General features: G+C 36.2%; 1 protein-coding gene across 3 annotated transcripts in view; it reads left to right on the top strand.

The window, feature by feature from the left end:
- The first annotated feature begins 549 nt into the window (after window positions 1-549).
- Window positions 550-25,822, top strand: part of LUZP2 (leucine zipper protein 2) — a 599,513-nt gene continuing 574,240 nt past the window's right edge. For all 3 annotated transcript variants that reach the window (XM_023191520.3, XM_023191522.3, XM_023191521.3), the window contains exon 1: window positions 550-798. In XM_023191520.3, coding sequence (XP_023047288.1) covers window positions 737-798 — 62 coding nt within the window. In that variant the 5' untranslated portion in view covers window positions 550-736. The remainder of the gene's footprint in view (window positions 799-25,822) is intronic.

The raw sequence follows: 25,822 nt of genomic DNA, 5'->3' as shown, positions 1-25,822 counted from the left end.
CGTTCTTAGGTTCTTTGCAGTCAACATTCACGGGTTAAGAAGCTTGAAATGCCATGACGGGCTGAGGGTGCATTTCTGGACGCTGCTTACTCCCGCTTCCTTCCATCTGTTTCAGGCAAATCATTATGCAGTTCTAATTAGAACAATCTTCTAAACACTCTCTCCAGAGCGACATTCTTCCAAACACGGTTTAAGCAGAAGAGAGACACCTTCCTAGGACCTAAGCGTCAGGAAGTCGCTCCCAGTGAATTGGGTCTCATCTCCTGCGGAGTACGCAAGTTCAATTATTGGCAGATTTGGTTTCTACTCTCCGCGCCCCGCCCCACGCCATCCTGGGGAGCAGCGGGAATAAATGATCCGCCCCTGGCCGGTGCTCACCCGACTGGCCAGAGCGCAGCGCGGTGACCGAAGCGCGCGGGGCGATCGCGAGGCGCCCCCTCCCTCTCCCCGCGCCGCCTCCAGCGCGAGTGACAGCGCGCCCTCCGGGCTCCGGAGCGGCGACGCCGAACAATCCCGGGCAGGGCTCGCCTCGCCGGTGACATCACTCCTGAAGATACTCCTCGCTCCCAGCGCCTGCCTTCCCCAGGCGTCGTCCGTGTGTCCATCTCCGCCTTTTCGCTGCCGAAGAGCGCTCATCACTGGCTGGGGACAGAGCCGGGCACCGAGGAGCGACAGGATCCCGAGGAGGAGAGAGAACGAAGGCAGCGAGGGAAGGAGGACCCCGGCAGGCAGCAGCATGAAATTCAGCCCAGCGCACTACCTGCTGCCTCTCCTGCCCGCGCTGGTCCTCAGTACCAGGTGAGTCCAGGAGCGTGAGTGACCTGAGCCCAGGGGCGCTGCCGGGGCGAGGTTGGTCCTACTGTGGGTCACCAGTGGGAGCTAAGGCACTTCAGCTGTTTGCATCTCCCGCCTAAGCAAGAGGGACGCTGTATGGTTTGGGCTCTGACATCCTTCTGAGAGAGCAGAGCCCTTTTCTAGTTATCCCAGCCCCTGGAGAAAGTCTTAGGATTGCTCTCAGTGAGGGATCAAAAGCTTTCTCTTCAGAAGGAGAGACATTTTACCCTCCGGTCCTATTAGTAGCTGACAGATAACACGCGGTGAAAGAACAAAATAAAGAACGGAAATAGACAAGGAGGGAATTACCACCAGGCAGTGTCTTTACATTGAAGTTGTCTTAATAGCCATAGAGCTTCTCCCTTCCCCCAAGTGTGCCTGATTTAAGGAAGTGGAAACCAGAGAAAACAGATTAATCCTGGAAGACGCTAAGACGTATACAAAAGTTCCTGGACTCCTAAAATGGCCTGTTTCAACGTCTTGGATAAGCCTAGTGATAGGCGTTTTCTTTTTACTGTCTTGTGAACAGGTCTAATTAAAGAGCACAGAAGGTGATTAAAAGTTAGAAGACACACTCTCAGAGTGCTGATGCAGAGACCCTAGTCAGAAACAATTAAGTACTGTACTCCATCACTGGGCATGGATGGGACTTTAAGCCCCGTTACAGAGGAGCTATTTTTAGTGGAGATTTAAAATGCAGAGATTGAGAAGAGTTTTGTGACTCCCCACTATTGATCAAGTCCCAAAGTTGTGATGGGTTTGTTTTTTGCTTCCACAAGCGCAGCACAACGGTGGACTGTTTAGTTGCCCAGGACTGAGTCTTTATTCTGCATGCCCTTAGCATCATATTGGCAGCAACCTCTTTCCCTTGGCTACTATAAAATAAAATAACCCACACAGGATGAAGATCCTTTCAAATCTACATGAATAGAAACATTATTTGATTGTGCATCTGATGGCAAATAACGTGGGGGATATAGGGTTGTTTCTAATTATGAAATGGAAAAGGATGAAGAAAACTTTCTCTTACAAACCAAGTCTGTAAAATTCTTGATTCCATTCCTAATCTACACACCTTCTTTCAGGCCTGTGTAACCAAACTTTTCTTTTAGTGTAGAGACTATTTCATTTACCCTCAGTAATTGATAAATTTAGTCTTTCCTTGCAAACAAAGCCCAGGTGACTTTACCAGATTAAAATGAAATGTGAGTTTGATTCTTCATTTTCTCTAAGGTTTGCTTGTCACTTCAAGTCATGAAGTGCAGATGGTTTTAAAGAAAGCTAGTTTGTTTCCCAGTATTATGATTAGTTTATCTAAATACAGAGCCCATTTTAATATTTGTGGTTAGCTCTCAACAGTTCAATAAAAGTTATACATGACAGTTATTCTTTAAATTCTTGCCATTCACTCTTATGTTGTGATTTAGTCTTCTAGAGAAAGGAAATTTTCTAACTTTGGACACTTAAGTCAATGCCAGTCAACATATGCATAAAATAGTAAATATTTAAACAATAAAAATCCAGCCCACAGTGATTTTAGACTGTGAACATCGCTAGAGTTCCAAAAGTACATTTGCTTTTTAAGGATACTATTATTATGAAAAAGCTATATAGTCTCTAGCTTCCAAAGTTTTCTTGTTCATTATCTAATGCAGGGTCAAAAAGCCATTATCTTTTCCTTGCATGAAAGCGTTGATTTTGATAGGGATAAATTTCTTTAAAAATAGTTAACACACTTATTACAACAAAACCTGGAATAATCATCTAGTTCACTTTAGTTGTGAAACTTCTGCAATGCTTGTGGTATGTGAAAACTATGACTGGTTATTAAATTTTGTCAGAAGAGAATGCTGGGTTTGAAAAAAATGAAATGTTCATAATAAGTAGCATATCTTATTAGTGTGATTACTCTGTAGCAATTCATTTTACTAGATACCCAGAATACCCTGTGATATTGAACAAATCTGAAAAGGAATACGATACTATCAGTGTCATTTTGCAAAGAAGAGAATATGTTTTAAATATCTCTAACAGAAGGTCATTCTCTGTATAATTTATCAGCTCTTATAGGCATATGGTTAAAGTGTAGATTAGAACCTAAACTGAGCAGCTTTGCAAGGACAGTTGTGTTAGTAGGGATGAGCTTATTGTCCTGCTGGGAAAAGCTGAGTGGTTCAGCCATGGCCACCTGTGACAGTGGGTTTTCTCGCCAAAGACTTCTGTTAACTTCGTTTCTTAGTCAGGAGTCGTGTATGTGAAGCAAATGGTATTTCACAGGTTTAGATCATGCTGGATGTATTAGCAGGGGGTGGCCATTGCTAGTTTTTCCTATAGCCTTTGAGTAATCTCACCTGTCTTTTATTGTCAAACTCTTTCCCAAGTGTAGGTAATACAGAGCAGAGACTCTTAATGAAAAAAAAAAAGAGATTTGTTTCGTTCTATCTTTCTCTGAGTGCATTGCCTTAATACTTTGCTATTTTATTTCCAATAGGTCTGAAGTTCAGTTGTATTTTAAAGTAACCTGTTTACTGAAACAAACGCTGCAGGTGAAAAGGTAGTCTTTTGACTGTGTTGTGAACAGGTCTAATGGTATCTAGCCCACAGCAACTATCCTGCCTTTAAATAGACATTTTTGAATAGAAAATAATCCTGCCTTTTAAATAGACATTTTTGAATAGTTTTCTCTTTTTGTTTGTTCCTCCTCCTCACCTTTTCTGAAACAACTTTAGATGCTGAAGCACAAAATCCTATAATTTAATCACAGCGAACATCAATGGCCCCCAATCAGACTTAACGTATTTGTCCTGAAAGAAAACGAAATGTTCACTTTACACAAAAGCCAAGTATTTTTCTCTGTTTTACTGGTAAACCCCATAGAATTTTAAAAAAAGAAAAAGAGCTGTTTAATTTCCTGGCATATGGTCTCTCGTGTTTAGAAAATGCATATAAATTACAAAAAAATCAAGTTAATGATATGAATAATGTAACTAATACAGAAACTCATTTAAACTGTACACAAATAAATGTGGTCAAAGAAAGCAAGCATGTTGGTTTAATAGCTTTGGAGAAGAATGACTGTACTTTTAAGATAGCCTTGTTGTATAGTATTAAATTGCTATTCCAAGATAGCCAGTAATTGACTTCAGAAAGTAGTATAGGTATTGAAAGTAATGGTAGGGTGAAAAATTCTTTAGAAGTTCTTGGTGAAAAGGAACCCATGGAGTGCTGGAGAAGGCTTGTGCTTTATTCTGCTGAACCTCTGTTCCTTTATGCTGTGGTTATACTCTCGATGCCTTTGGATTGTTAACTTTTAAATGACTTAATAGGGAGAGAGACATGGCAGGGGAGGAGTGAAGGTCTACTGACTTCTGGTGGTTTTCCATGAAGCAAGAACTTTGAGGACATGATCGGTTATAGTCCTCCCAATAGGAGTCACCTTAAAGGTCTCTCCTGGGCCCTCTGATCAGCAGTCACACTACATATTTATTTTGGAATCTTTTTAGATGATACTATATATTGAAGATGCCCCAGACTATTTGTTCCATGAATTAAACTAACCTAAGATCAACTTATTTGTAGAATAAAGGACAAGAATCACAATAAACACAATGAGAACACACAACAAATATTTCCACCCAAATAAATTTGATGCAAGAAGCAGTCTTACCTTAACTCTCCTGAAATAGTTTGAGACAATATGAGTTTCTTTCCTAAGTCCTGTGCACAGTGTCTGCCACACATGACATTTTATAGGATGCTACCTACACTCCTTTATTTGTGATAAAAATTGTACCTTCCATGTAAATGAGATAGAGGAATGGCGTTCTTAAGAAGACATTAACACACAAATATTCTGACTTCTCAAATTGCAGTTTTGGACCTTAGTTGCCTATTTCCAATAGCAGTTTTAAAAAATGACTCATCTGGTTATTATCTTTGTGGATTGAATTTTCTCTATGACTAATGATAGGGACACCTCAAATATTTGATTTGTCTGTACAGTTGTACTTAACCAAACTCCATGTAATTGAAAGGAAGAACTCGACCTTCTAACCAGGAAGCAAAGATAACTGAAACCACTGAGGAATGCATGATTCTAATGAAAAAATGTTTTCTCATGTGTGTTATAAGAAACTATGTGTGCAGCTGTTTCTCAGTGACTTCTGGAAGATTTGCTAAAATCCCTTTTACAAATGGTGCTAAATCATTTAAGTAACCTGATTAAACAGGTACTGTTTAAAATTATGGTTCCTTTTCTGAGAAATCCAAAAAGACTCTCTGAACTTGTCTTCATCCCTGTAGACATGTCTTTGATGTTTCATTATCATACATTAAGAATGTGCCTGCCAGCAGTCAGTTATTGCATGAATCATCAGGGCAACAAAACAATAGATTAGTTGTATATATCTATAATCTAGTCATATACACAAATGGTTGTATGTAAAACAAAATTGGGTAAATAACAAAATTTTACACAAATTTCTAAGTGTGAATGAAGGAAAGAGTAATTAATGCCAATTAAGGGTTGTCTGGGGCAACTTCTACTTTCCAAAGATATTGAGAAGAAAAATATTTTGTAATCAACCTCAATATCCTGCCACACTTACTATATGTTATTAGGTAAGCTTCTTATCCTCTCTATCCAGTTTTCTGATGTAGAACACAGACCTTCTTGTAACACCTACTTGAGAAGGTAACAGTTTTCAATTGTAAGGACTGAATGAGTTCATCCATGAAAAGAGTTTAGCATATTCCCTGGAACACAGTAAGTACTCAACAGAGGTTAGCCTGTACAGTTATTATGGTACTGTTAATGTTATTTTCATGAAATCTTTGTGATTGATTTGGCTATAGCAGAAAAAAGAAAAAATATATAGAGATACAAATCAATTAGGTGACATGAAATTAACAAGAAGCATAGTTATCATCCAAAAAAAAAAAAAGAATGATTGGTAGAGAAGAGAGGAAGTCAGAGATGCAACGGGGGTTATTTGATTATTAGGCTAGTTCTTCTCTACAGTATACTGTTTCTTTGTTTGTTTGTTTGTTTGTTTTTGAGATGGAGTCTTGCTCTGTGATCTCAGCTCACTGCAATCTCCGCCTCCTGGGTTCAAGTAGTTCTCTGCCTCAGCTTCCTGAGTAGCTGGGATTACAGGCACCTGCCACCATGCCCGACTGATTTTTTTGTATTTTCAGTAAAGATGGGGTTTCACTGTCTTGGCCAGACTGGTCTTGAACCCATGATCCACCCGCCCTGGCCTCCCAAAGTGCTGGGATTACAGGCATAAGCCACCATGCCTGGCCCCTCCAAAGTGTTTTTGATGGTGCTGTGCACTTTGGTGAACACCATGAAGATCTGGAATATTTAACTTAATGACTTAGAATGAGATTTAGCATAAAAGTGAGTATTTGTCCATTTGTATACCTAATTAAAATGTAATTGCTATAAATTTTGATATGAAATCCAAGCTATGAGTACAAGTGTCAATGAATAAAAGTGGAAGTTTTCGAACTATATAGGTAGGGTAGATTTGAAAGTTTTTATGACTTTATTTTCTACTTCTTTATTGATTTCATCATTTACCAGCAACATTTAAAAGGTACAAATGTTTAGAAAAAATAAAGAAATAAAAGATAGTATTGACTTTTTTTCTACTATGGAGAACAAATTAAGAACCACTGATATAGAAGAAGCCCAACTATTATAGTTTTAAAAATGACTATATGAAAGGGACCTTATATTAAGTCAGTTTTTAAATAGCTTTAGTGGTTGTTGAGCTTCAACTAGTTTGTACATACATTATCATAAACTTTTCACAGTTATGTAATAAAATTCTGACGATTACATGAACAATATATTTCTCTTTGTTTTGCTATAGATTACTGTGTGAATGTGAATGTGTTGACAATGACATCCATCAACTGAGTGGATCATAGAAAAGGGTGTACTTTACCGCTAAGAGTAGATGAAAGATACAGATCATGTCAAGCTTACATCAGAGAAAGTGCAAATATTTACTAAGACTTCTAAGAACTTTGCTTCATGAGTATGAAGACACAAGGTGAAGGTCACCCAAGTAAACAGTGTGCTCTGAAGATTCTTTCATACCCTAGGAGACATAATTATGCAGTAGGTAGTGATTGCATTGCAATTATGTCTGAATTGTTTGGTGTTGCTTTCTAGTGTTTTAATCTCTTCAAGTGTACTTTTAAAAAGCCTACTATTGGGAAACATACTGTGAACACAAGATTGTGTTCAATCCAAAGCCTTACAATTTAGAAGTGAGAAAACTGAAACCCAGGGTGACTGAGACTTGCCCAAGGTCATAAAGGGAAACAAACTAGAACCCAGAACTTCCCACTATATTCATTCTGTTCTGTTATGTGAATGTTCTCTATGATATAGCTCTTCTGTAATTAAGCAACATGTGTCTAGTTGGTACCTACAAAACATCCATAACTATTCTAGTTATTATGGAGTATAAGGTAACTTAAAAATAAATTACCTCACCACATGTAATCATCATAGAACAACAGGCCATAAGACAAAGGGAATTACAGTAATAAGAAGTTGAATATTCTGTATTCAGTAGGTTTTTGAAGAATAAGCTAGAATAAATAAGATTCTAGGTCATTTTCAAAACTCAAAGCAGCGTCATTAATGAGTTCTCATCATTGCACATAATTTACCTCCCAAAAGATACATCTATCATGGTTCCTGCTGACCTTTCAGTTGTATTGTAAGGTGATATTTTTGGTGCCGTTGAGATCTTTCCACTGAAAGTATTTCCTATAACTATAGTTCTCAGACATTTGCTCATATAAATCTCACTTGTTAAATCTATGCTGAAACTGTGCTATTTCCCAATGGGCAGCATGCTAACTATCTTGGAAAGATGTGTTCCTTAATATGTTCATACCCGGCTTTAATATAAGATGACATTACATTTTCTTTGGTTTACATTTCTCTACACGTTCATCATAGCTTATGTGAGGATGATATAGTTATAGCTATGTAATATTTTTAGTTTCAGATGGTTGTAGATTATTCTACCTGCGTATGTTATAAGCTCTTCACCTTTCATATGTTCTTTAACCATTCTGAAACTTAATTGTCTCCTCTATAAAAAGTAAAATAATAACATCTAACATTTAGGGCCATTAAGATTAAATCAAATGTATTTAAATTGTGTCTCAGGGCACGTAACTGTGCCTTGTAGTCCCTCAGAAAATTCTAAGACATGTTTATTATTAGTATACATAGATATGATAATTTAATATGTTTATTTTATATAGAACACCTCAAGCAATCAACATGTAATTTAATAATTTTATTAAAATTCAAAATAAATGAAGTCCTAATATAGCCAAAATTATAAAATTATAATTTTTTTCTAATAAGATTCTCCTGGAGCCAGAGCAAGTAGGGAACTAACCCAATGAATGACTTTCATGAAGATGTGAAACATTACCCATTTCTGTGACAGAATGCCTTTAGAGAGTACCTAAAGAGAAAATGCTTTACTCTAATTTATAATCCTTGCTGATAATTAAATAAGTGAAGGTCACAAGCATTTGGCATCTCATCTTCAGTTTCCTCTTTTCATTTTTTCCTTTCTTGTTTAGAAAATAAATGGGACTAAAAGTGTGCAGTGACTCACTGTCTTCCAAACCAGTTCTCAGAAACGAGTTAAGGTATCGGTAAGGGCTGAATCAGGTCCTAGGACCTTCATCTCATGTCCCCTGTGGAGGATGTGACTTCTTCTGACTTCCTCCTGCCTGTCCTGCAGAGAGTTATGATGGTTTCTGGCCATCAGATTCTGATTCATAACATACTGCTACCATCTAGAATCACTTACTCAGTGAGTGCTGATAAATGGAGTCAGGGAGTGTAGGGGAGGAATGGAGATGACAAGAGGTGTTTGTCGTGTTGCATGAGGTTAAATACAAAAGAATGTGAGCTTAAATGGAGACTCTGAATCAGACTTACTTGTTATATGCATTTAGAAATGTCAATGAATATCTCTTAGCCGTATTTAACAGTGCCTCTCTTATAGAAACATCAAGAGGATTGAATAAACTCATGTATAAAGGGTAGCATCCAGCACAGAGAAATACAGCTCACTATGTTGACAGTCTTACATTATCTAATTAAAGTTTTACCCTACCAGATTGTACATGAATGTCAGCAAGAGAGATCATTGAGAAAACCTCATGTGGCATAGGCAAGTTAGAATTGTTGATGAAGAGATTGTGGAGCTCACACCTAACCTCCTTTATGACAAACTGAAAAACCAAATAAAATTGTGTTTTTCCTTCAAGAACATGCAGCTAATTTGGGGCTAATGTGGAGGCCAATTCTCTATTATCTTAACCAATTTCAGTTGGGAACACTAATTTAAACACCTACAACACTTCTAAGAGAAAAAAAATAAGGAAAATCAGTATTACCTGACCTGGTTTCTATCTGGTGCCTGAAGCTCCAAATTATGTTGCTAATATGGTTAAATATTAAATATAGGTATAAAATAATTATTACAATTATATTTCCATATTCATTATTTTAAAGAGGGTTCATTGTTCAAGTTTACTTACAGGTGGCAGGACTAAATGTGTAAATCATAAAACAAGGGCAGCATAACATTAACAAGACAATTGACAAGTTGAAGCTCCTGGACTTCTAAAATTAAGTAATCCTACAATGGGGTAAGTTTGGTCATGACCTGCAGAGAATGTTCCAGAAGAGGGACTAGGATTGTAGAAAGGAAGGAGAAACTTAGCACAATTGAGCTACTGGAATGTAGTGTGCTTGGAAAGAGACTATAAGAGTGGAAGGAAAAGCCCCACTCACTAGCCTTCCCGCTTGTACTTTATATATAATTTTCTCTTTCTTTAACACTTGCAGTCATTTATTCCTGGCCTTTGCAGTAAACTAAGCGTTGGGCAGGAAAAGGTGGGGAAGTCTCTGAATTATAAAAGAAACAAGAAAATGTGTGAAAAATTGGAGTAACATCTTAGGAAGACACAGATATGGGCTGCACCTTTATATTGTTGTAGCTTTTGCCTTCAGATGCCACGAGAAAAATGTGAGCTCCTTCTGCATGTAAGTTCACATAAAAAGTGAGGGGGATTTTTTTTCTTTTTCTGACATGACAGTTTAGAAAGATATTGAAATATATCAAATCCCTTTTGTGTGTTCTCTTTATATCTTTATTTCAGTTGGCCATTTTATAGAATTATAACCTACAGGTTAGACCAAGATTTCTGAGGACTAATCATGTCTCTAGAAGTGCTAGCTTTGTCTAGCACTTACTCTTTGTCACTTAATCCTTACCTATGACAACATATTATATTCATATATGACTCATCACTAGGGGCATCTAAGTTTTGCACTAATTAAATGACTATCCCATATTCCCCCAGCTAGAAATTGGTCAGATGCTAGGTTATTATTCTGAGAATGGCTTTATGAATAAAACTATAGGACTGCCTATATAGAATCTAATCTCTGTATAAAGGTACAGTGAAGAAAAGTAATAATCAGTACTACAAATAAGAAAGCAGAAGCTAAACCATACCGGCAAATGGCTGCATGTTTTCAGTAGGTAAGACAGAGTACATTAAACATTTTCTTAAAATAAATCAGCTAAAATATTCATTAGTTTGAAGACCAGCCAAGTAAAGCCTTTATTATAAATACAAAAGTTTGCCAGGTGATACATGTTCTCAATTTAGAGTTTCTCCAAGTATGCGCCTCATTCTAATTGAATGAGAATTACCTGTGAGGATCCTTAAACAGACAGGTTTCAGTTCCTACCCTAGACATTGAATTTTCACTTTAATATGGAACTTGGGGTGCTTCCTATGTATATGAGAGCTTAGAAACCACAGCTCTAGTATTTCAGAACTATGAAGTCTAGTATACTTTCATCTCTTTGCCATTTACTCAACATGCAAACTGTAGCTAAAGTCAGGAGAATGGGAAGATGCTGATGTTTTGGCAAAAGTCACACTTTTACCCGTGTGTATAACTACATTTAGTAAATGAGGATGTCATTGTGCACCAGGCTGCTTTTATCAGTCAATTTAAACGAAAATAATTATCTGCCTCACATACCTTTCTTTAAAGGGCTGAGAAAATGCTCAAATAAATTGTGTAAAATATTTACATGGATTTATCGGGGTGCATACTGTATTTAGAAAATATGTAACAAAAGGTGAAATGTCTGAGATAAACTACAAATAATTCAAACTTAACTTTATTTCCCTCCCTAGCTTTCATCACTGCAAGTTGTGTAATAAAGAGGCGAAAAAACAAGACCTACACATTAAGCCATAAAAATGCTTCTTCTAGTCTACTTAGGACAGGAAATCTGAACTTTCAAAATGAGGAGAAGTAATATTTACCTGGTAAAAATTAATGTTTTGATCATCTTCTCTCTACTCCCCATAAATGGTGGCTGGTTTTGCATGATGTTAAATTTTTTTTTCAGAGAAATGTGTGCATTAAATAGAATATGCAACTATGCCAGTCATATTTCCCTAGTGCCTAACCTCTGTATCATTAGTTAATTCTCCTAGAGTGAAAAAAGGCTTAAAAGGTAATAAAAATAATAATATAATATTTATAATAATATAAATTAATAATACTTAGCAATTATATAACACCATCAACCAGGTAAATCTTTACAATAAACCTTGAGGTGATGATTGATGTTGCCCTAATTTTATAGCTGTAGAAACTAAGGAGTATGAGATTAGATTACTTGGCCAACATTATAAATGGTAAGCAGTGGAGTCTAAATTCAAAGGCCAGTGGCCCTAGAACATTCATTCTTAATCACTGTACTACAGTGCCTCCTAGGATGTAAAGCGAAGTTCTGGAATGGCCTTAAATTTTGGTGTTGGCTTCATTTATGGGTTCTAGTTGCATGCCCTTCCACAAATAAATAAGTAGCCAACATTTTATATACAGTTAAAGAAGGAAGGCAAAATGTTACTTTTTCTCAGGTAAGCTCACAACTAAAGGTGACAGAAGATCCTTTCTTTAAAGTTCTAACTAAAATGTTTATTTTGTTTTTGTTGTAAAAGAAAAATAATCATATATTAGCATGTTAATATCTTTATGTGTGGAGGTTGTTTTCTAAAAAAATACCAGTGAACCACAGTTTTCTACTGCCTGGCTCCAGATCTCTTCCAAGTGTTAATTGTGGGGCTTAGGAACAAGTGTGTAGAATCAGGCTGACCTGTGGTCTAATTATAGCTTGATATCTTCTACTTGTGTCATTCCAAGTAGCTGTCTCAATTCCTCAGACTCATAGTTTAATTTTTAAAAATAATTTATAACAGTAGCTAAAAGTTACTGCTTGTTTTCCATGTGTAAGAATTGTACTACAAATTTGTCTAAGTTTACTTTATTTAATGATTTTCAGTGCCTTATGAAGTGCTTGCTTTACAGAATGAAACATTAAGGATTATAGAAGTTAACATATCTAAGGTCATACAATTAAAAAGGGGTAGAGATGAGACTTGAGCCCATGATTTAATACACATAAGACTCAGAATTCTAATTCCAGGTCAGAATCCTGAGACAATAAATGTTGGCAATAAAATTTTTGATGGCCAGACATTTGGGAAGTAACTCAGAAACTAAGGAGCTATTGGGACTACATGTAGACTGATGGGACAAAAAACTTGTGTCATACACACGTGATGTGTGCGATGAGTTCAGGGTACAGGGCACGGTAGGTTCTTGCCCCCTGTTTGCATGCTGACTCTCAAGACATTCCATGTAGGAAACGGTAGCACCTTTGGTTTTAGAGATGTGAAAAGCAACAAACTCAACATTCACATTTGGTCTGTCCTGAGAGCCTTACCATGTAATAAAAACACCCAGATTTTTCTTAGGAAGTTGTTTGGCTGGAGCTGTTCTTCCACTGGTAATCAGAAGATGGCACTGTGAAGTATAGTACAGTCATAACTGTTCTAGAATTAACTTATTCATAGACTGATACATTCACCTTGAAATTTGTATCTAAAAAGAGTATATAATATGTACTACTTGATATATATAGTATATATAATATATGGTATATATTGTATATGTGGTATAGTATATATTATGTAGTGTATATAGTATATATAATATATAGTATATATGTATTATGTAGCATATATTATATGCATATTTTAATAAATACATTTATTACTCATAGACATCTTACATTTTTCTGAATACTTATCCTTAAAAATAGGGTTACATATAACATATTTTATATGTCATATATACATAATATATACATATATTCTATAGTATATATTGTATGCATATTTTAATAAATAGTTTAAACATATTGCTCATAGATATCTTGCATTTTTCTGAATACTTATCCTTGAAAGTAGGCTTATTTGATAACACACTATCATTAGCTTGTTCCAGTAATCACTACAGTGTTTCCTCTATGTCTACCTTTTTCTCGAAGGAGCATAGACTTGCAAGTTTAATAATGTATACATTTCCCCTATATATTCTTTTACTCAAGTGACATAACATTAAGTTAATTCTCAAAGACGGCCTTGACAGGTAGTGGGCAATGTGTGAGGGAGACATAATATCTGGCATTTTTATAGTATTTTAATTTTAATTGTTATACATGCTCATAACTCCTCACAACATCTTATGTAGCAATTCGTAATAATCTCATTTTATAGTTGAAGAGAATTTTAGTAATAGCAGCCAGGTAGCTTAATCCCAGGGCTCTGAATTCCACATTCACAAGACCAAAGTTGCTTTGGAACCTTAAAAGTTGGAGTACAAAGGAGGCAGAGTTACCGGATGGCTAACTCTTATGCCTTAAAGAAGTAAAAGGAAAGAGCAGAGTGTACTGAGGATTTAAATTGTGATGCTGCCCATTTATATATTTGGAAGATGAAGCCACAGTTACCAGCCTGGCAGGACTAAAGAAGATAGTGCCTATGCAATGTTTGGCACGTTTTGCCATATTGGCTTTGGTTCTATATTGGCTTGGGTGCATTTCATAAGTTCCTGTTAAGAATCTACCTGTAACCCTTGCCACCTTAATCAGTTGAGATTCAGGTTTTTTGGTATGCATGAGAAAATCCCAAATTACAGTGCCTTAAACAAGATATAAATTTATTTCTCTCACACACGAGGTATATAACAGGCAGGAAATCCAGGACTGGCTGGTTCACCGTGGTCAGCAAGTGAGCAAAGAGAGCTGCATTCTAACTTTATAGGCTTCAGGTACTTTAAACTTCATCAACCCTTACTCTGTTAAATATATATACACATACCACATCTATATTATATAACATATTGTTTTGTGTCTGTGTTGATATAAAGTTTAAAATGTTAATATTACATATCTACTTCAAGCTAAAAATTCATTTTTTAGTTCTAATTATATATATATATATATTTGTGGGCCAAAAAATGTACTGTGGACCATTGGCCATTGACTCTGTGCTGCTGTGCCAAGTGGATAAATTAGCCAAGTCAGCAAGGACCCCAGCTCCTTCCAGCTTGTTGCTCTGTTGAGGTCTTTGCCCTCATTATCCAAGGTAGCCACGAGATCTCAAATCATCCTTCTAAATAGCAGCATGGAGGAAGGGCACACTGCTTTCCTTTTATGAACACTCCCCATTTGCTAGTCTTAGTAGAGTAGCTATTCCCATATAAAAGGGAGTCTGGGACTTGTAGCCTTCTTATCTCTGCCGTATGTTCAGTTAAGAATATATTGGAAGCTCTGTCATACTGTCTATGCCTTCTCTTCTGATTGTTTATGTAATTCTCTGCTATGTAAATCGATTCAATTGCTCCAAAAGAAGTTGTCTTTTTTGTGTATAGTAAGTCCTTATTTAATGTCGTTCATAGATTTTTGGAAACTATAACTTATGTGAAATGTGTAGCAAGTTTCCTCCAAAGTCCTTTCTGATGTTGGTGAGAAAAAATATCATTTTGTTCTACATGACAACTTACTGTACAGTGACGTGAAAGCTGGTGCCTGTCACTACAATTTTTTTCAAATAATTAAAAAATAGAAAGCAATACAATGGCAAGTTTTTTGGATTAGAATCATTATTTTAGCTTACAAGGATGGTAAAAGTTTACATCAGTTGGATATTTGCTAGGAGATAGGGACAGATAGGGACAGAGCTAGGGAATAGCACTTAAAAGGAGTATTTATAAGTAATAATCTTTATGTGACTAGATATTTACCAATGATAAAATAGTATCAGTAAATGGTTGAATATTGAACTTAGGGCATGCTTTCTGGAGGTGACTAAAAGCAAAGTTCATACGTATTTTATGATTTATATTGTGGTTTAGACATATGAAGCATTTAACTATGTGCTTAAATATTTACCAAATGATTAAATCATACATTTTGCTTTGTTGTTCTTTCTTGAAATTTTTCTGATGAGTGAAAAGAAAATACTTAAATAATACGATATAGATGATTTTTAAGAATTTAAGTGAATTATGCAAAGTCTTAGCAAAGTGTGTCTGTTATTTAGGCGAACTTCAGAATCGCACTGTGATAATATTCACTAGCATCCACATATATTTAGGTTTGGATCTTATATTATCAGAGACTAGTATTTTCCAAAATACTCTTCCTTGGAAGGAAACATCTGTCAGGGGGATAGTGAATAAAGAAAGTTGAAGGAATTTCTCTGTATACTTTTGTCCAACTGGGAGAGGGATGCCATGATTATGATAACAGAGTGATTAACAGATTATGTATATTAGGCTGACCAGGGGAAGAAGTGAAACCGAGGTGGTACTGGAGGCAAAGGAAGAGGTGAAGGGTCCGAAGAATGTGGTGGTGGTCACAGGCTGAAAAAACAAAAACAAATAGCGGTGGTGGTAGAATATTGGTAGTAAACCTTAAGAACAATCTTAGAATTCTAACATTTCAGATCTCAGTAAGTCTTTAATATCTACTCCAAACCTTCATTTTTTTTTTTTAATAAATTGAGGCTCATAGATGTCAAATAACTCATCAAAGTGATACAAATATTTAATAGTACAACCAAGACAAGGGATAAAAAGCAAATATAATAATACATTACATATTTTATTGCTGAAGCAGCATCAGTCTTTCAAAGAAACTGAGGGAACTTCATCATAATCATGAGGTTACCTAACAAAAGCTTTTTGGAAAAATTACAAATGAAAAATTATGATGGTTTTTATTTCAAATATCTAAATAATTCTTAATGTAAATTTAAATGTTAAAGGAGTGTTTTTTTTTTATATTTCTGAACTAATTCCTCTTATTTTTTTTTTTAATTATACTTTATGTTCTAGGGTACATGTGCACAACGTGCAGGTTTGTTACATATGTATACATGTGCCATGTTGGTGTGCTGCAGCCATGATTTTACATTGTTATTCGATCCCTAACAACACAAAGTTCAACATTACTTTTTGTATACTAAATATAGTTTGGCTTGTTGAAATAGATCTTTTAATCCCTGAATTTAATGTTTTTTTTTCCTTTCTTTCTTCTTTTTTTGTGGAGGCAGAGTCTCGCTGTGTCGCCCAGGCTGGAGTGCAGTGGCACCATCTCAGCTCACTGCAACCTTCTCCTCCTGGGTTCAAGCAATTCTCCTTGATATTTTAATGTTTTCATAATATCTGAAAAATCAGCCTCCCTAGTAGCTGGGACTACAGGCGCATGCCGCCATGCCCAGCTAATTTTGTTGTTGTTGTTGTATTTTTTGTAGAGACCAAGTTTCACCACGTTGGCTAGACTGGTCTCGAACTCCTGACCTCATGTGATCCACCTGAATCGGCCTCCCAAAATGCTGGGATTACAGGCATGAGCCACTGCACCTGACAAATTATTTTTTTCTATATGAAAGTAAAAACATAATTTTACTTTCAGTCTCTATTTTTTAATTACTATTATTTTAGGAAGATAAATGGTGTTGATGTTTTCAAATTATGTTTCTTTCAAATCATGGAAACAAGCTAATATCACAAATTTCTCCTAAAAATAAAATAATTAAAATTATATTTGCTAACATGCAAAACAGCTAAAAATTAAGTCCCCCTTGCCTGTTTTTGGATTCACAAAAGACTCGATCATATCTCTGCTAAAAACATCTATATTTGAAAGAAAAGCTACAGAGTCATATGATTGTTAGCCTTCATCCTTTAGCAATCATTGGTAAGGATTTATTTCATTTTTATAATCAGAGAAGCAAGAGAATGATATAGATGAATTTGTTGTGGGAAAATGACTATGTTTTAAACTATTTTCAGATATTATAAAAATATTAAAATATCAATAGCCACTTTAAAATTGTGTTGCTATTTTGACTGTCTCTTTAAATATTTAGGAGGATAAATATTATTCTTTTTGAATATTCTTAGGATCTATATAATACATGACTCATATGATTTTTCCTGTGTCTACTTTCTGTCATTACGTATAGCTATAGAAAGTTGCAGGGCCATGCTTTGGGCGCTATACTCTGATTCTAAAGGCTGGGGTGTACCATGGGAGATCAGTCAATTCACTCCATTAACAGCAAGCAATCACTAAATGCTGGTAGAAATGAATAAATTACTCCTTTAGGAGATCACCACCTTTTGTCTCCCTTTGACCTTTCAGAGGCTGAATGTAGACAGCATTTATCTCAAAGAAGTGATGAAAGGTGATAGGCTGGGAAAATAGGAGTTGCCAAACAGAATGCTAAGTGGAGGACCACATAAGCATGGAACTGATTTAATGTTTTGAAGTGTCCAAGTGTAGTGCATTCTACAAGCATAGTTAGGATTCCCTGGCTATGTTCTATAAGAAGAAGCTGATCTGGCTAGGGACACAAGCAGACCTTTGGAAAATAAAATATTTTGAAGATGAATAGCGCCCCCTAAACAGTGCCCATAAACAGACGCATGTGGCATATGCCTGGCATTCAGCAAGGGGCTGTGGAAGAGGAGTCTTAATTGGTGGGAGAGACATCCTCCACTGAATGCGGAGAGTAACTAGTTGGTTTTGTGTGTGTGTGTGTGTGTGTGTGTGTGTGTGTGTGTGTGTGTGTGTTTGTATGTTTTTCTTTTCTCGCAATAACAAATTTCAAGACAAAGTGGCACAGAGAAAAAGAGAGAGAGAGAGAGAGAGAAATAGACGGTGATCAGTCTTTGGTTCCTCATCCATGGTGAAACTGAGAGCATTCTAGCATAAGAATGGTTTCAGAATAAGTAATTTGTTTTACAACTCAGTGACCCTGAACAAATAAACTGTATCCACATCTCAGAGCAGCTGAGAAGGAGAGTAGTCCTGAGGGATTACAGCAAGGAATAAGGAAGGTATATTGTAGTATTAAGGGAAAACACATAGTAAGATCGTGCCTCTCCTTCTGTCAAGCCTACTTGTCAATGGAATGATTATAAATTTCACTTTATGGGGAATTGCAGGGTACCATCTTCATATACAACCCACTGAATGTATGTTCTTTGTTTATGTAAATAAACTTTAGTAACATCATTTTCTTAATTTATTAGTTTTTTTTTTTCTTTTTGATATTTCCAAGTAGGATGAAAGAAGGTTATGACAACACAGCAATAAGATTACATGAATCTATTTATCAGGGCAATTGTTAAAAGAATTCTCCCCACTGGTGTTGAAGAAAGAAATACAGTAAGAATTAGTCCTTGAGGTGAGGGCTGTTCTGTAAAAGTGGCCTAGTTCAAGGAAAGCTAAATTCGCAAAACTACTGGTTGGTACAGAATCAAGCTCTTTAGGGTAGGTGACGTTTTACATGACTTTAGATCAGAGGTCCTAAAGAGTAGAGTAAATGAATTATTATGAGTAAGACCAAAGGCTGTGGTGAACAATCATTGACATTAAAACCTCTGCTGATTTGAGTTCTTAGTGTTTTCAAGTGAAGGACGCTAGAAGGTCTATTATTTACCATTTCCCCAATTTCAGGGCAGAGATTAGAAGCAGCAAGTTCATAATAACTTCTTGGAAATTAACCAAGTCCTCTGTTGTAGGAGTTACACATTCATCTAGAATGTTATTTGTATTTTTTCCTGAGGCAGATTATAAAACTGTGCCTATATATACTGTGCCTAGCATGTGTGAGGTAAGTAAGAGGAGGGAAGTGGTATTCTAGGGAGACTACACATCCTCTGTAACTTACTCCCTTCCTACAGAAGTTTAGTCTCCTGAGCTGAAAGATCCCATCCTGAGCTGAAAGAAAAGTGTAAATGACACTTTTTACAACCAGCAAGAGAGAGAATTTGGCAATTGGTTGGTTTATAGCAATTAAGGACATATACATTAATTCAATTAATATTCACTAAAAACTTGATATCTATCAGGGAATATGCCAGGAAATAATGTTAAGTGATTGGTAGCCCAGATGCATTAATAAAATATATCCTTCATAGAAGGAGAGGTAGACAGAAGATGCAAAGAGTAAAGTTTCCCAGCTCTAGGAATAGCTGTGTAAGGTGTCACAGAGGTAATGACTTTCCTATGGGTTTCAAAACATAGAGGGAACTTTTTAGCCAAAAATTTTTGCTTGGGAAAACAAATTCCAGGAAGAGAATAGCAATGTGAAAGGTGCTAAAATAAAATAATAATTGTTGTGCCCTGAGTTCCGAGACCCTCCTCAAAGACGACCACCAGAAACCGAAGTCAAAGCCAAGCGGCCGGGATCACTTTATTGCAGGTTCGAACCCGGACCTCTCTCCGTACAGGCGTAGTCAGGAGGGCAAGAGAGAGGTCCCGAGCATAGCTCAAGCCTACTTTTTATAATAAGGCACAAACAGGTTACAGAAGATTAGGGCATTTTTGCAGTTACAAGATTGGGATTGGTTGACATTTTGAAGTTTGAACATTCGGCAGTTTCTGATTGGCTCCCGCCCTTTTTTAAACCACAAACATCTAGAGGTTTTTTTTTTAGACAACCTGCTTGCTTAACCATGGGTGGGAGGGGGGTGGTTTCGATTGAGCAAGCAGGGGGTACGTGACTGGGGGCTGCAAGCACCGGTAATCAGAACAGAACAGAACAGGACAGGGACTTTCACAACGCTTGTCCATACAACGTCTGGAATCTATAGATAACATAACCAGTTAGGTCAGGGGTCAATCTTTAACCAGGCCCAGGGCGCCGCCCGGGCTGTCTGCCTGTGGATTTCATTTCTGCCTTTTAGTCTTTTCATAATGACAGAACTAATCATAGGCTCCCCAGTAGTGAACAAGTACTGGCTAATACGTATGTAAAAACTGCAGCCTCTGTGCCTCAGGGTGGGTTTACCTCTGGGGTACAACCTGTGTTCCAGAACTCCCCTAGGGACAGAGTAAAGCTAGTCTTCTACTGGGACCACTTCCTTGCTGAACTTTTTGGTCCTATCATGTTTTTTTTTCTTTCTTATGAAAGTTCTCATTTATCCCTGATAAATCAACTTTCCAAAGGAGGCCCTGATTATGCTCTGCTTCTGTGAACTGACCTGAGACAGAGGCTGATCCACCTGGATTTGAATCCCAGTCTTCCACATGACTATGTGATCTTGGATGGGCTGTTGAAAATTTCTTATAGTAGATAGCTTTTTTCAGTTTAATTGGGAAAATAATCAATCTTGAAGTCCTGTTTTGAAGATTAACAGGTAACAGATTTTAAAGACCTGACACTTATACTTGATTAATATATGCTACTTTTCTTACTGTTACTTTATGGAAATGAATGTAAAACCTAAAATTATTTGTGTGGGTTTTGGGTAGGTCTTACATGAATATGAAATTCTATGACCACTTGTCAATCTGAAATAATTGAAATAATCAGAATCCAGTTTTAATTAGTTCATTCAGGTAAAAGTCTGGGAATAGCCACCCAGGTTACAGGGACTCCAGAGAAATGGGATAAGTGCTCTGAAGCTAAAAGTTAAAGTTGTGCTTACATGGGAAGAAAACAAAGACATAAAGCAGGATTACAGCATTTTCGACACAAGGCTGATTTACGAGTAACAACAATTTAGTTGGTTAAAGTTTGTTTTTTTTGTGTGTGACTTGTTCTCTTTACAATTTAAAAGTGTAAATTTAACATTCCATCTTAAGACAATATGACAGCGTGAAGTTTTTGTGTGAAAAGGTAAGAGGGAAGTTAATCTAAAATGCAGATCAATGGTGAAGAGGAAAGAGGTCTTTCCTGGTGCTGTTTAGTCATTTGCAATATTTTACAAAACAATGTCGGTAAGGAAGAAGGCAAATCTATAATCAGAGAAACAAAAATTACAGCTTCCTAGGTTACAGCTGCCTAGGTAACAGCTGCCTTTTTATGTGACTTATGTCCCATAATCCCATATTCCCTTAAGGCTATAATATTTAGTTTTAACAGCTTAGATTGTGAATTAGTTATTTTTACATACCCAAGGAATAAACTCTGTGATGCAACCTATGTGCCAAACTCTGTGTGTGGCTTTATTTCCAGGTTTGATAATTTCTTATTACCATCTGTTATTTTGCTCTTTTAACCTTTCCTAATACAAAATGTGAAGCTTTTTATCATATTTTTTGTGTTCTAAATTGAAACATATGCATGAAATCTTATTTGAGCTCTTAATTGAAATATGAATAAGATAATCTTGTATCACTTGTCCAAGAAACTATTACTAAAGGTTAAGAATATTGTAGGTACATATTAAATTTTATGTAATTTTTTTATATTTAAAAAATGTTCTTTTTTTTCATATATCTAAATAATGACTCCAAAAACATTAATCACTTCAGTGAGGGCATCAGTCACATCACTGATTATGGTAAATTGTGGAGCCCATATCCATAATTTGCTTTCTTAAAAGTCGATTTTAGAAGGTTGAATTTATCAGAGAGTCTGAAGTGTTAAATGAGAGTATGTATAATCTTGACTTATTGAAAAATGACATCATTTTGCTTCCCATGGTTATTTTTATATTGTGTCTGAAGAAAGAAAAATACTTTTGTTTCTAACGTTTATGGCATATAACAGGCTCTTTTTAATTATAGAAAATTCCAGGCCGGGCGCGGTGGCTCAAGCCTGTAATCCCAGCACTTTGGGCGGCTGAGGGCTGAGACGGGCGGATCACAAGGTCAGGAGATCGAGACCATCCTGGCTAACACGGTGGAACCCCGTCTCTACTAAAAATACAAAAAACTAGCCGGGCGAGGTGGCGGGTGCCTGTAGTCCCAGCTACTCAGGAGGCTGAGGCAGGAGAATGGCGTAAACCCGGGAGGCGGAGCTTGCAGTGAGCTGAGATCCAGCCACTGCACTCCAGCCAGGGCGACAGAGCAAGACTCCGTCTCAAAAAAAAAAAAAAAAAAGAAAATTCCTGTCTTTTAATCACTGAGAAAACAATTTTCCTCCCATAAAATAATAAATTTTTTTCATTATTTGATTTTTAAAATAACATATTCCAGGAATTATTTTTGAAATATTGGATGCTTATCTAACACTATCCATTAAGTTTCTATTCATGTGGATAATGAAATGGAAACATAGGAGAAATTATTTTTTGAGAGGGAGAGGCTAAAAGGCCTATAATTCATCAGCTGTTACTAAAGAATAAAATAATGTTGAATTCATACAAATAAAAAAATTAGTTCTTATGTGTTAGGTATGACCTCAATTAAGTTAGATAATTTATATAAATGAGATAATTTAACTTATTTAAAGCTTAGCTAAGAGACTTGCTTCATCTAATCCATGAGCCAATGGTGAAATCAGAATTTAAGCTCAGAGCTGCATGAAACTAACATCTAGGTTTTTATAACGTTAGCCATGTTTGTTAACCTTTGATTTTTTTTTTTTTTTTTTAATCTGATATGCCTATTTTCCCCTTGTAGCATTGTATATTTACAGTCTGGACTAACAAGATAACTAGCTATCTGAGGGTGTATTATTCCTTCTATAAATGTTAAATGAGAAATCTCTTCCTCCTTCTTAAAACAAATGGAAGAGAAACTGTTACAAATTATTAAGGAGTATAGTTACTGAGTGTCCTTAATATATAAATAGTTTTTAGAATGTTAAGATGATGACTGAAATATCCGAAGATGATAGTGGGTTTTTATGTACATTTATTAGGGTTGTTTTCTTCTTCTTCTTTTTTTTTTTTTTTTTTTCCACTGTTTGTGCCTAATTCAAAGTTAGTCAATAAGCAGAACATGGCTTTGTGACCAAAAGTTCTCTGAAAAAGAATTTGGAGGAAAGAGACTTTATTCCAGTCAACAGTTCGCAAACTGGAAGGCTGCATAAAACAAAAGGGCATTCCAGAGAGCAAAGAGGGTTTGGTTTTTATAGATAAAGTTTCTATTCAAGTTCCCAATCAAGTCTATTTATGCAAATGAAGGATTCAAACTTGCTTAGTGTTGATTGACTGACATAGCTGAGTTCCGATTATTTTGATGCAGGTAACAGTCTATTCAGTGGCTCAGGTGATGTGAACAAGGACAGTCAGCTATGAAAGTCCGAAGTTAAGTAGACATGTGGGTTTTCTGGAACTGAGTACATGTGTGAGCTCTAGGTAGCAAATGGCCTTTGGGCTGTATTTTAAACTTAGACACTGTTTTTCACTCAGGATTCATGTTGAGGGATTGACTCTTTCAGGTTTACAGTTTCATTAACCAGTTTGCTCTCACAGTCATACCATCCTCCTTGTATTTTGACTACAAACCTTATTTTCTACTTTGACTTCAGATCATTAGGATTGTATGTAAGGACTGTTAATAGTACCCCTCAACCCAACTTTATCTAGAATGAGTCTTGAGCTTTGGAGACTCCTGTACTTGAATGGAGCATACAGCAGGCCATCTGGAACTATCTGGGAAATTGAATGTAGTTTTAGGGAAAAAGACAAACTTTTGAACGTAAGATTCATTCTTTGAGATTTTATTGTTTAGTTATATTTATGATATTTTGTGCTTAACTCAATTAAACAATTGAAGAAAAGAAGTATAAGATCTCCAGAAATGAAATTGTATTGGGAACACATTAGAAGAGCAAATCTACTATATCTTCCTCCAAAACTATCTTAGTGAAAAGTCCTTGGGAAAGAGTTTTGCCAGTCATCCAGGATACAGCTTCAGTGAGGCAGTTCTACACATGTACTGGAATTTGCTGTCTTCTCATGTCTTGGTTAACTTGGATTTCATTTTATTTACTATTTTGATGTGAAAAATTGCACTACAGCTTTTAGTAAATTATTGCCATCTCAACATAGTTGCATTCTAATGATAATATGCATTTTTTAAAAAAAAGCCTTTTTTCAAAATGATTTTGGTTCATGATTAATTTGTGATTGCACATAATTTTTATAATTTTAGTTCAGACAATCTTTAGATGTGAAGATACTTGTTGACAGCACAGTACCTTCGTTTCTCTCTGGTGACTCAATATAACAACATCAGCAAATATTGGTATGAGTTACTATTATAAATTATTTATTTTCATTATCTGATTTCTTTTATTTCATTAGTTTCCTTGGGTTTTTATTTGATTTCAGAAGCTACATAGTTTTGTGATTTTAAAATGGCATAATAAAGCATAAAATCCCTAAGAGCTTTAATTTTGGAGAATTTTGAATGCGAGGATTTTGAAGATTGACCTGTGTACTCTTAAAAGGGGAAATCAGGTAGAAAGCTGTCAAGATGCAATGGAATTATTACCAACAGAATTGAATAAAGCATATTTTACAATAAAAGTTAATATCTACTCTAAAACTCAATAGTTGATGACCAAAAAGCAATATTTGGAAATTGAACTGTTATCAACACAAAAAACAGGGAAGGATTTAAAAAATGACTGGAATAAATACTTATATCTATAATTGTATTTGGACATCATTTTGAAGGAACCCCTTCCATAGAAACCAGATGTGATTTCTGTTTTTCTGTCTGGAGAAAGCACACATATAATAAAAAGGTTGATAATTATTGCATTTGTACAGAAGAATCTTCTCATGTAAATTTAAATTTCAATAAGTTGCTGAATTAAACTTTAGCAAGGGAAAGGAAATTGTAAAATGTGGTCTTGTCTTTCATTCCCATGTTTGTGTTAGTATGTTAATTATCCTTTTTGGGGGCAGGAGAAGTACAATGATGCATAGGCCAACATAATTGCTACTTACACAGGAATCAATACCCGAGCCAGACTAGGCTTAGGAATCCTTAATGGTACATTTACATAGACAATTGCCATAGCAGTGAAACAGTAGAAACTTATTTTTTGTCAGGGCAAAGCAGGTTTACTGATTACCAGTCCCAAGAGAGAACTCCCATTGCATGGGGAATAGCAAGGATCATCCTTAGGCCAACCATTAAAAACTCAACCAAGGGTTTTCCAGGGTTACAGTCAAGTCAAGAGAGTGGATATGATGCCTCAGTCTGCACCATCATTAGCTCTAGAGGGAAATAGGACAATGCTTGTTTTTAGTTCCCTAGACATGTGTTTCTATACTTAAATATTTCTGTGAATGGGTGTTGCCATTTGGTGTAATCTTTCAGGAAAACAAATTGTGTGGCTGGGCGTGGTGGCTGATGCCTGTAATCCCAACACTTTGGGAGGCTGAGGCGGGTGGATCACCTGAGGTCAGAAGTTCACGACCAGCCTGGCCAACATGGTAAAACCCCGTCTCTACTAGAAATGCAAAAATTAGTTGGGCATGGTGGCTAATTTTGGGATTACATGCCTATAATCCCAGCTGCTAGGGAGACTGAGGCAGGAGAATTGCTTGAACCTGGGAGGTGGAGATTGCACTGAGCCGAGATCATGCCATTGCACTTCAGCCTTGGTGACAGAGCGAGACTCCATCTCAAAAAAAAAAAAAAAAAAAAAAAGGAAATATATTTGGTATTAGAAGTTTAATAACTAGATACAGTGAAGCAGATCACAGTGAAGGGGCAGCTCCTTTGCAATTCAAAACAAATGATGCCTTTCTTTTTCCATTTAGATTTCCTGTTTTGGAAAAAGG

The sequence above is a fragment of the Piliocolobus tephrosceles genome, chromosome 13, assembly GCF_002776525.5.
Source record: "Piliocolobus tephrosceles isolate RC106 chromosome 13, ASM277652v3, whole genome shotgun sequence".
In the NCBI taxonomy this organism is placed as follows: Eukaryota; Metazoa; Chordata; class Mammalia; order Primates; family Cercopithecidae; genus Piliocolobus; species Piliocolobus tephrosceles.
Note: the sequence above shows the minus strand (reverse complement) of the source record. Positions and strands in the feature narration are given on the sequence as shown.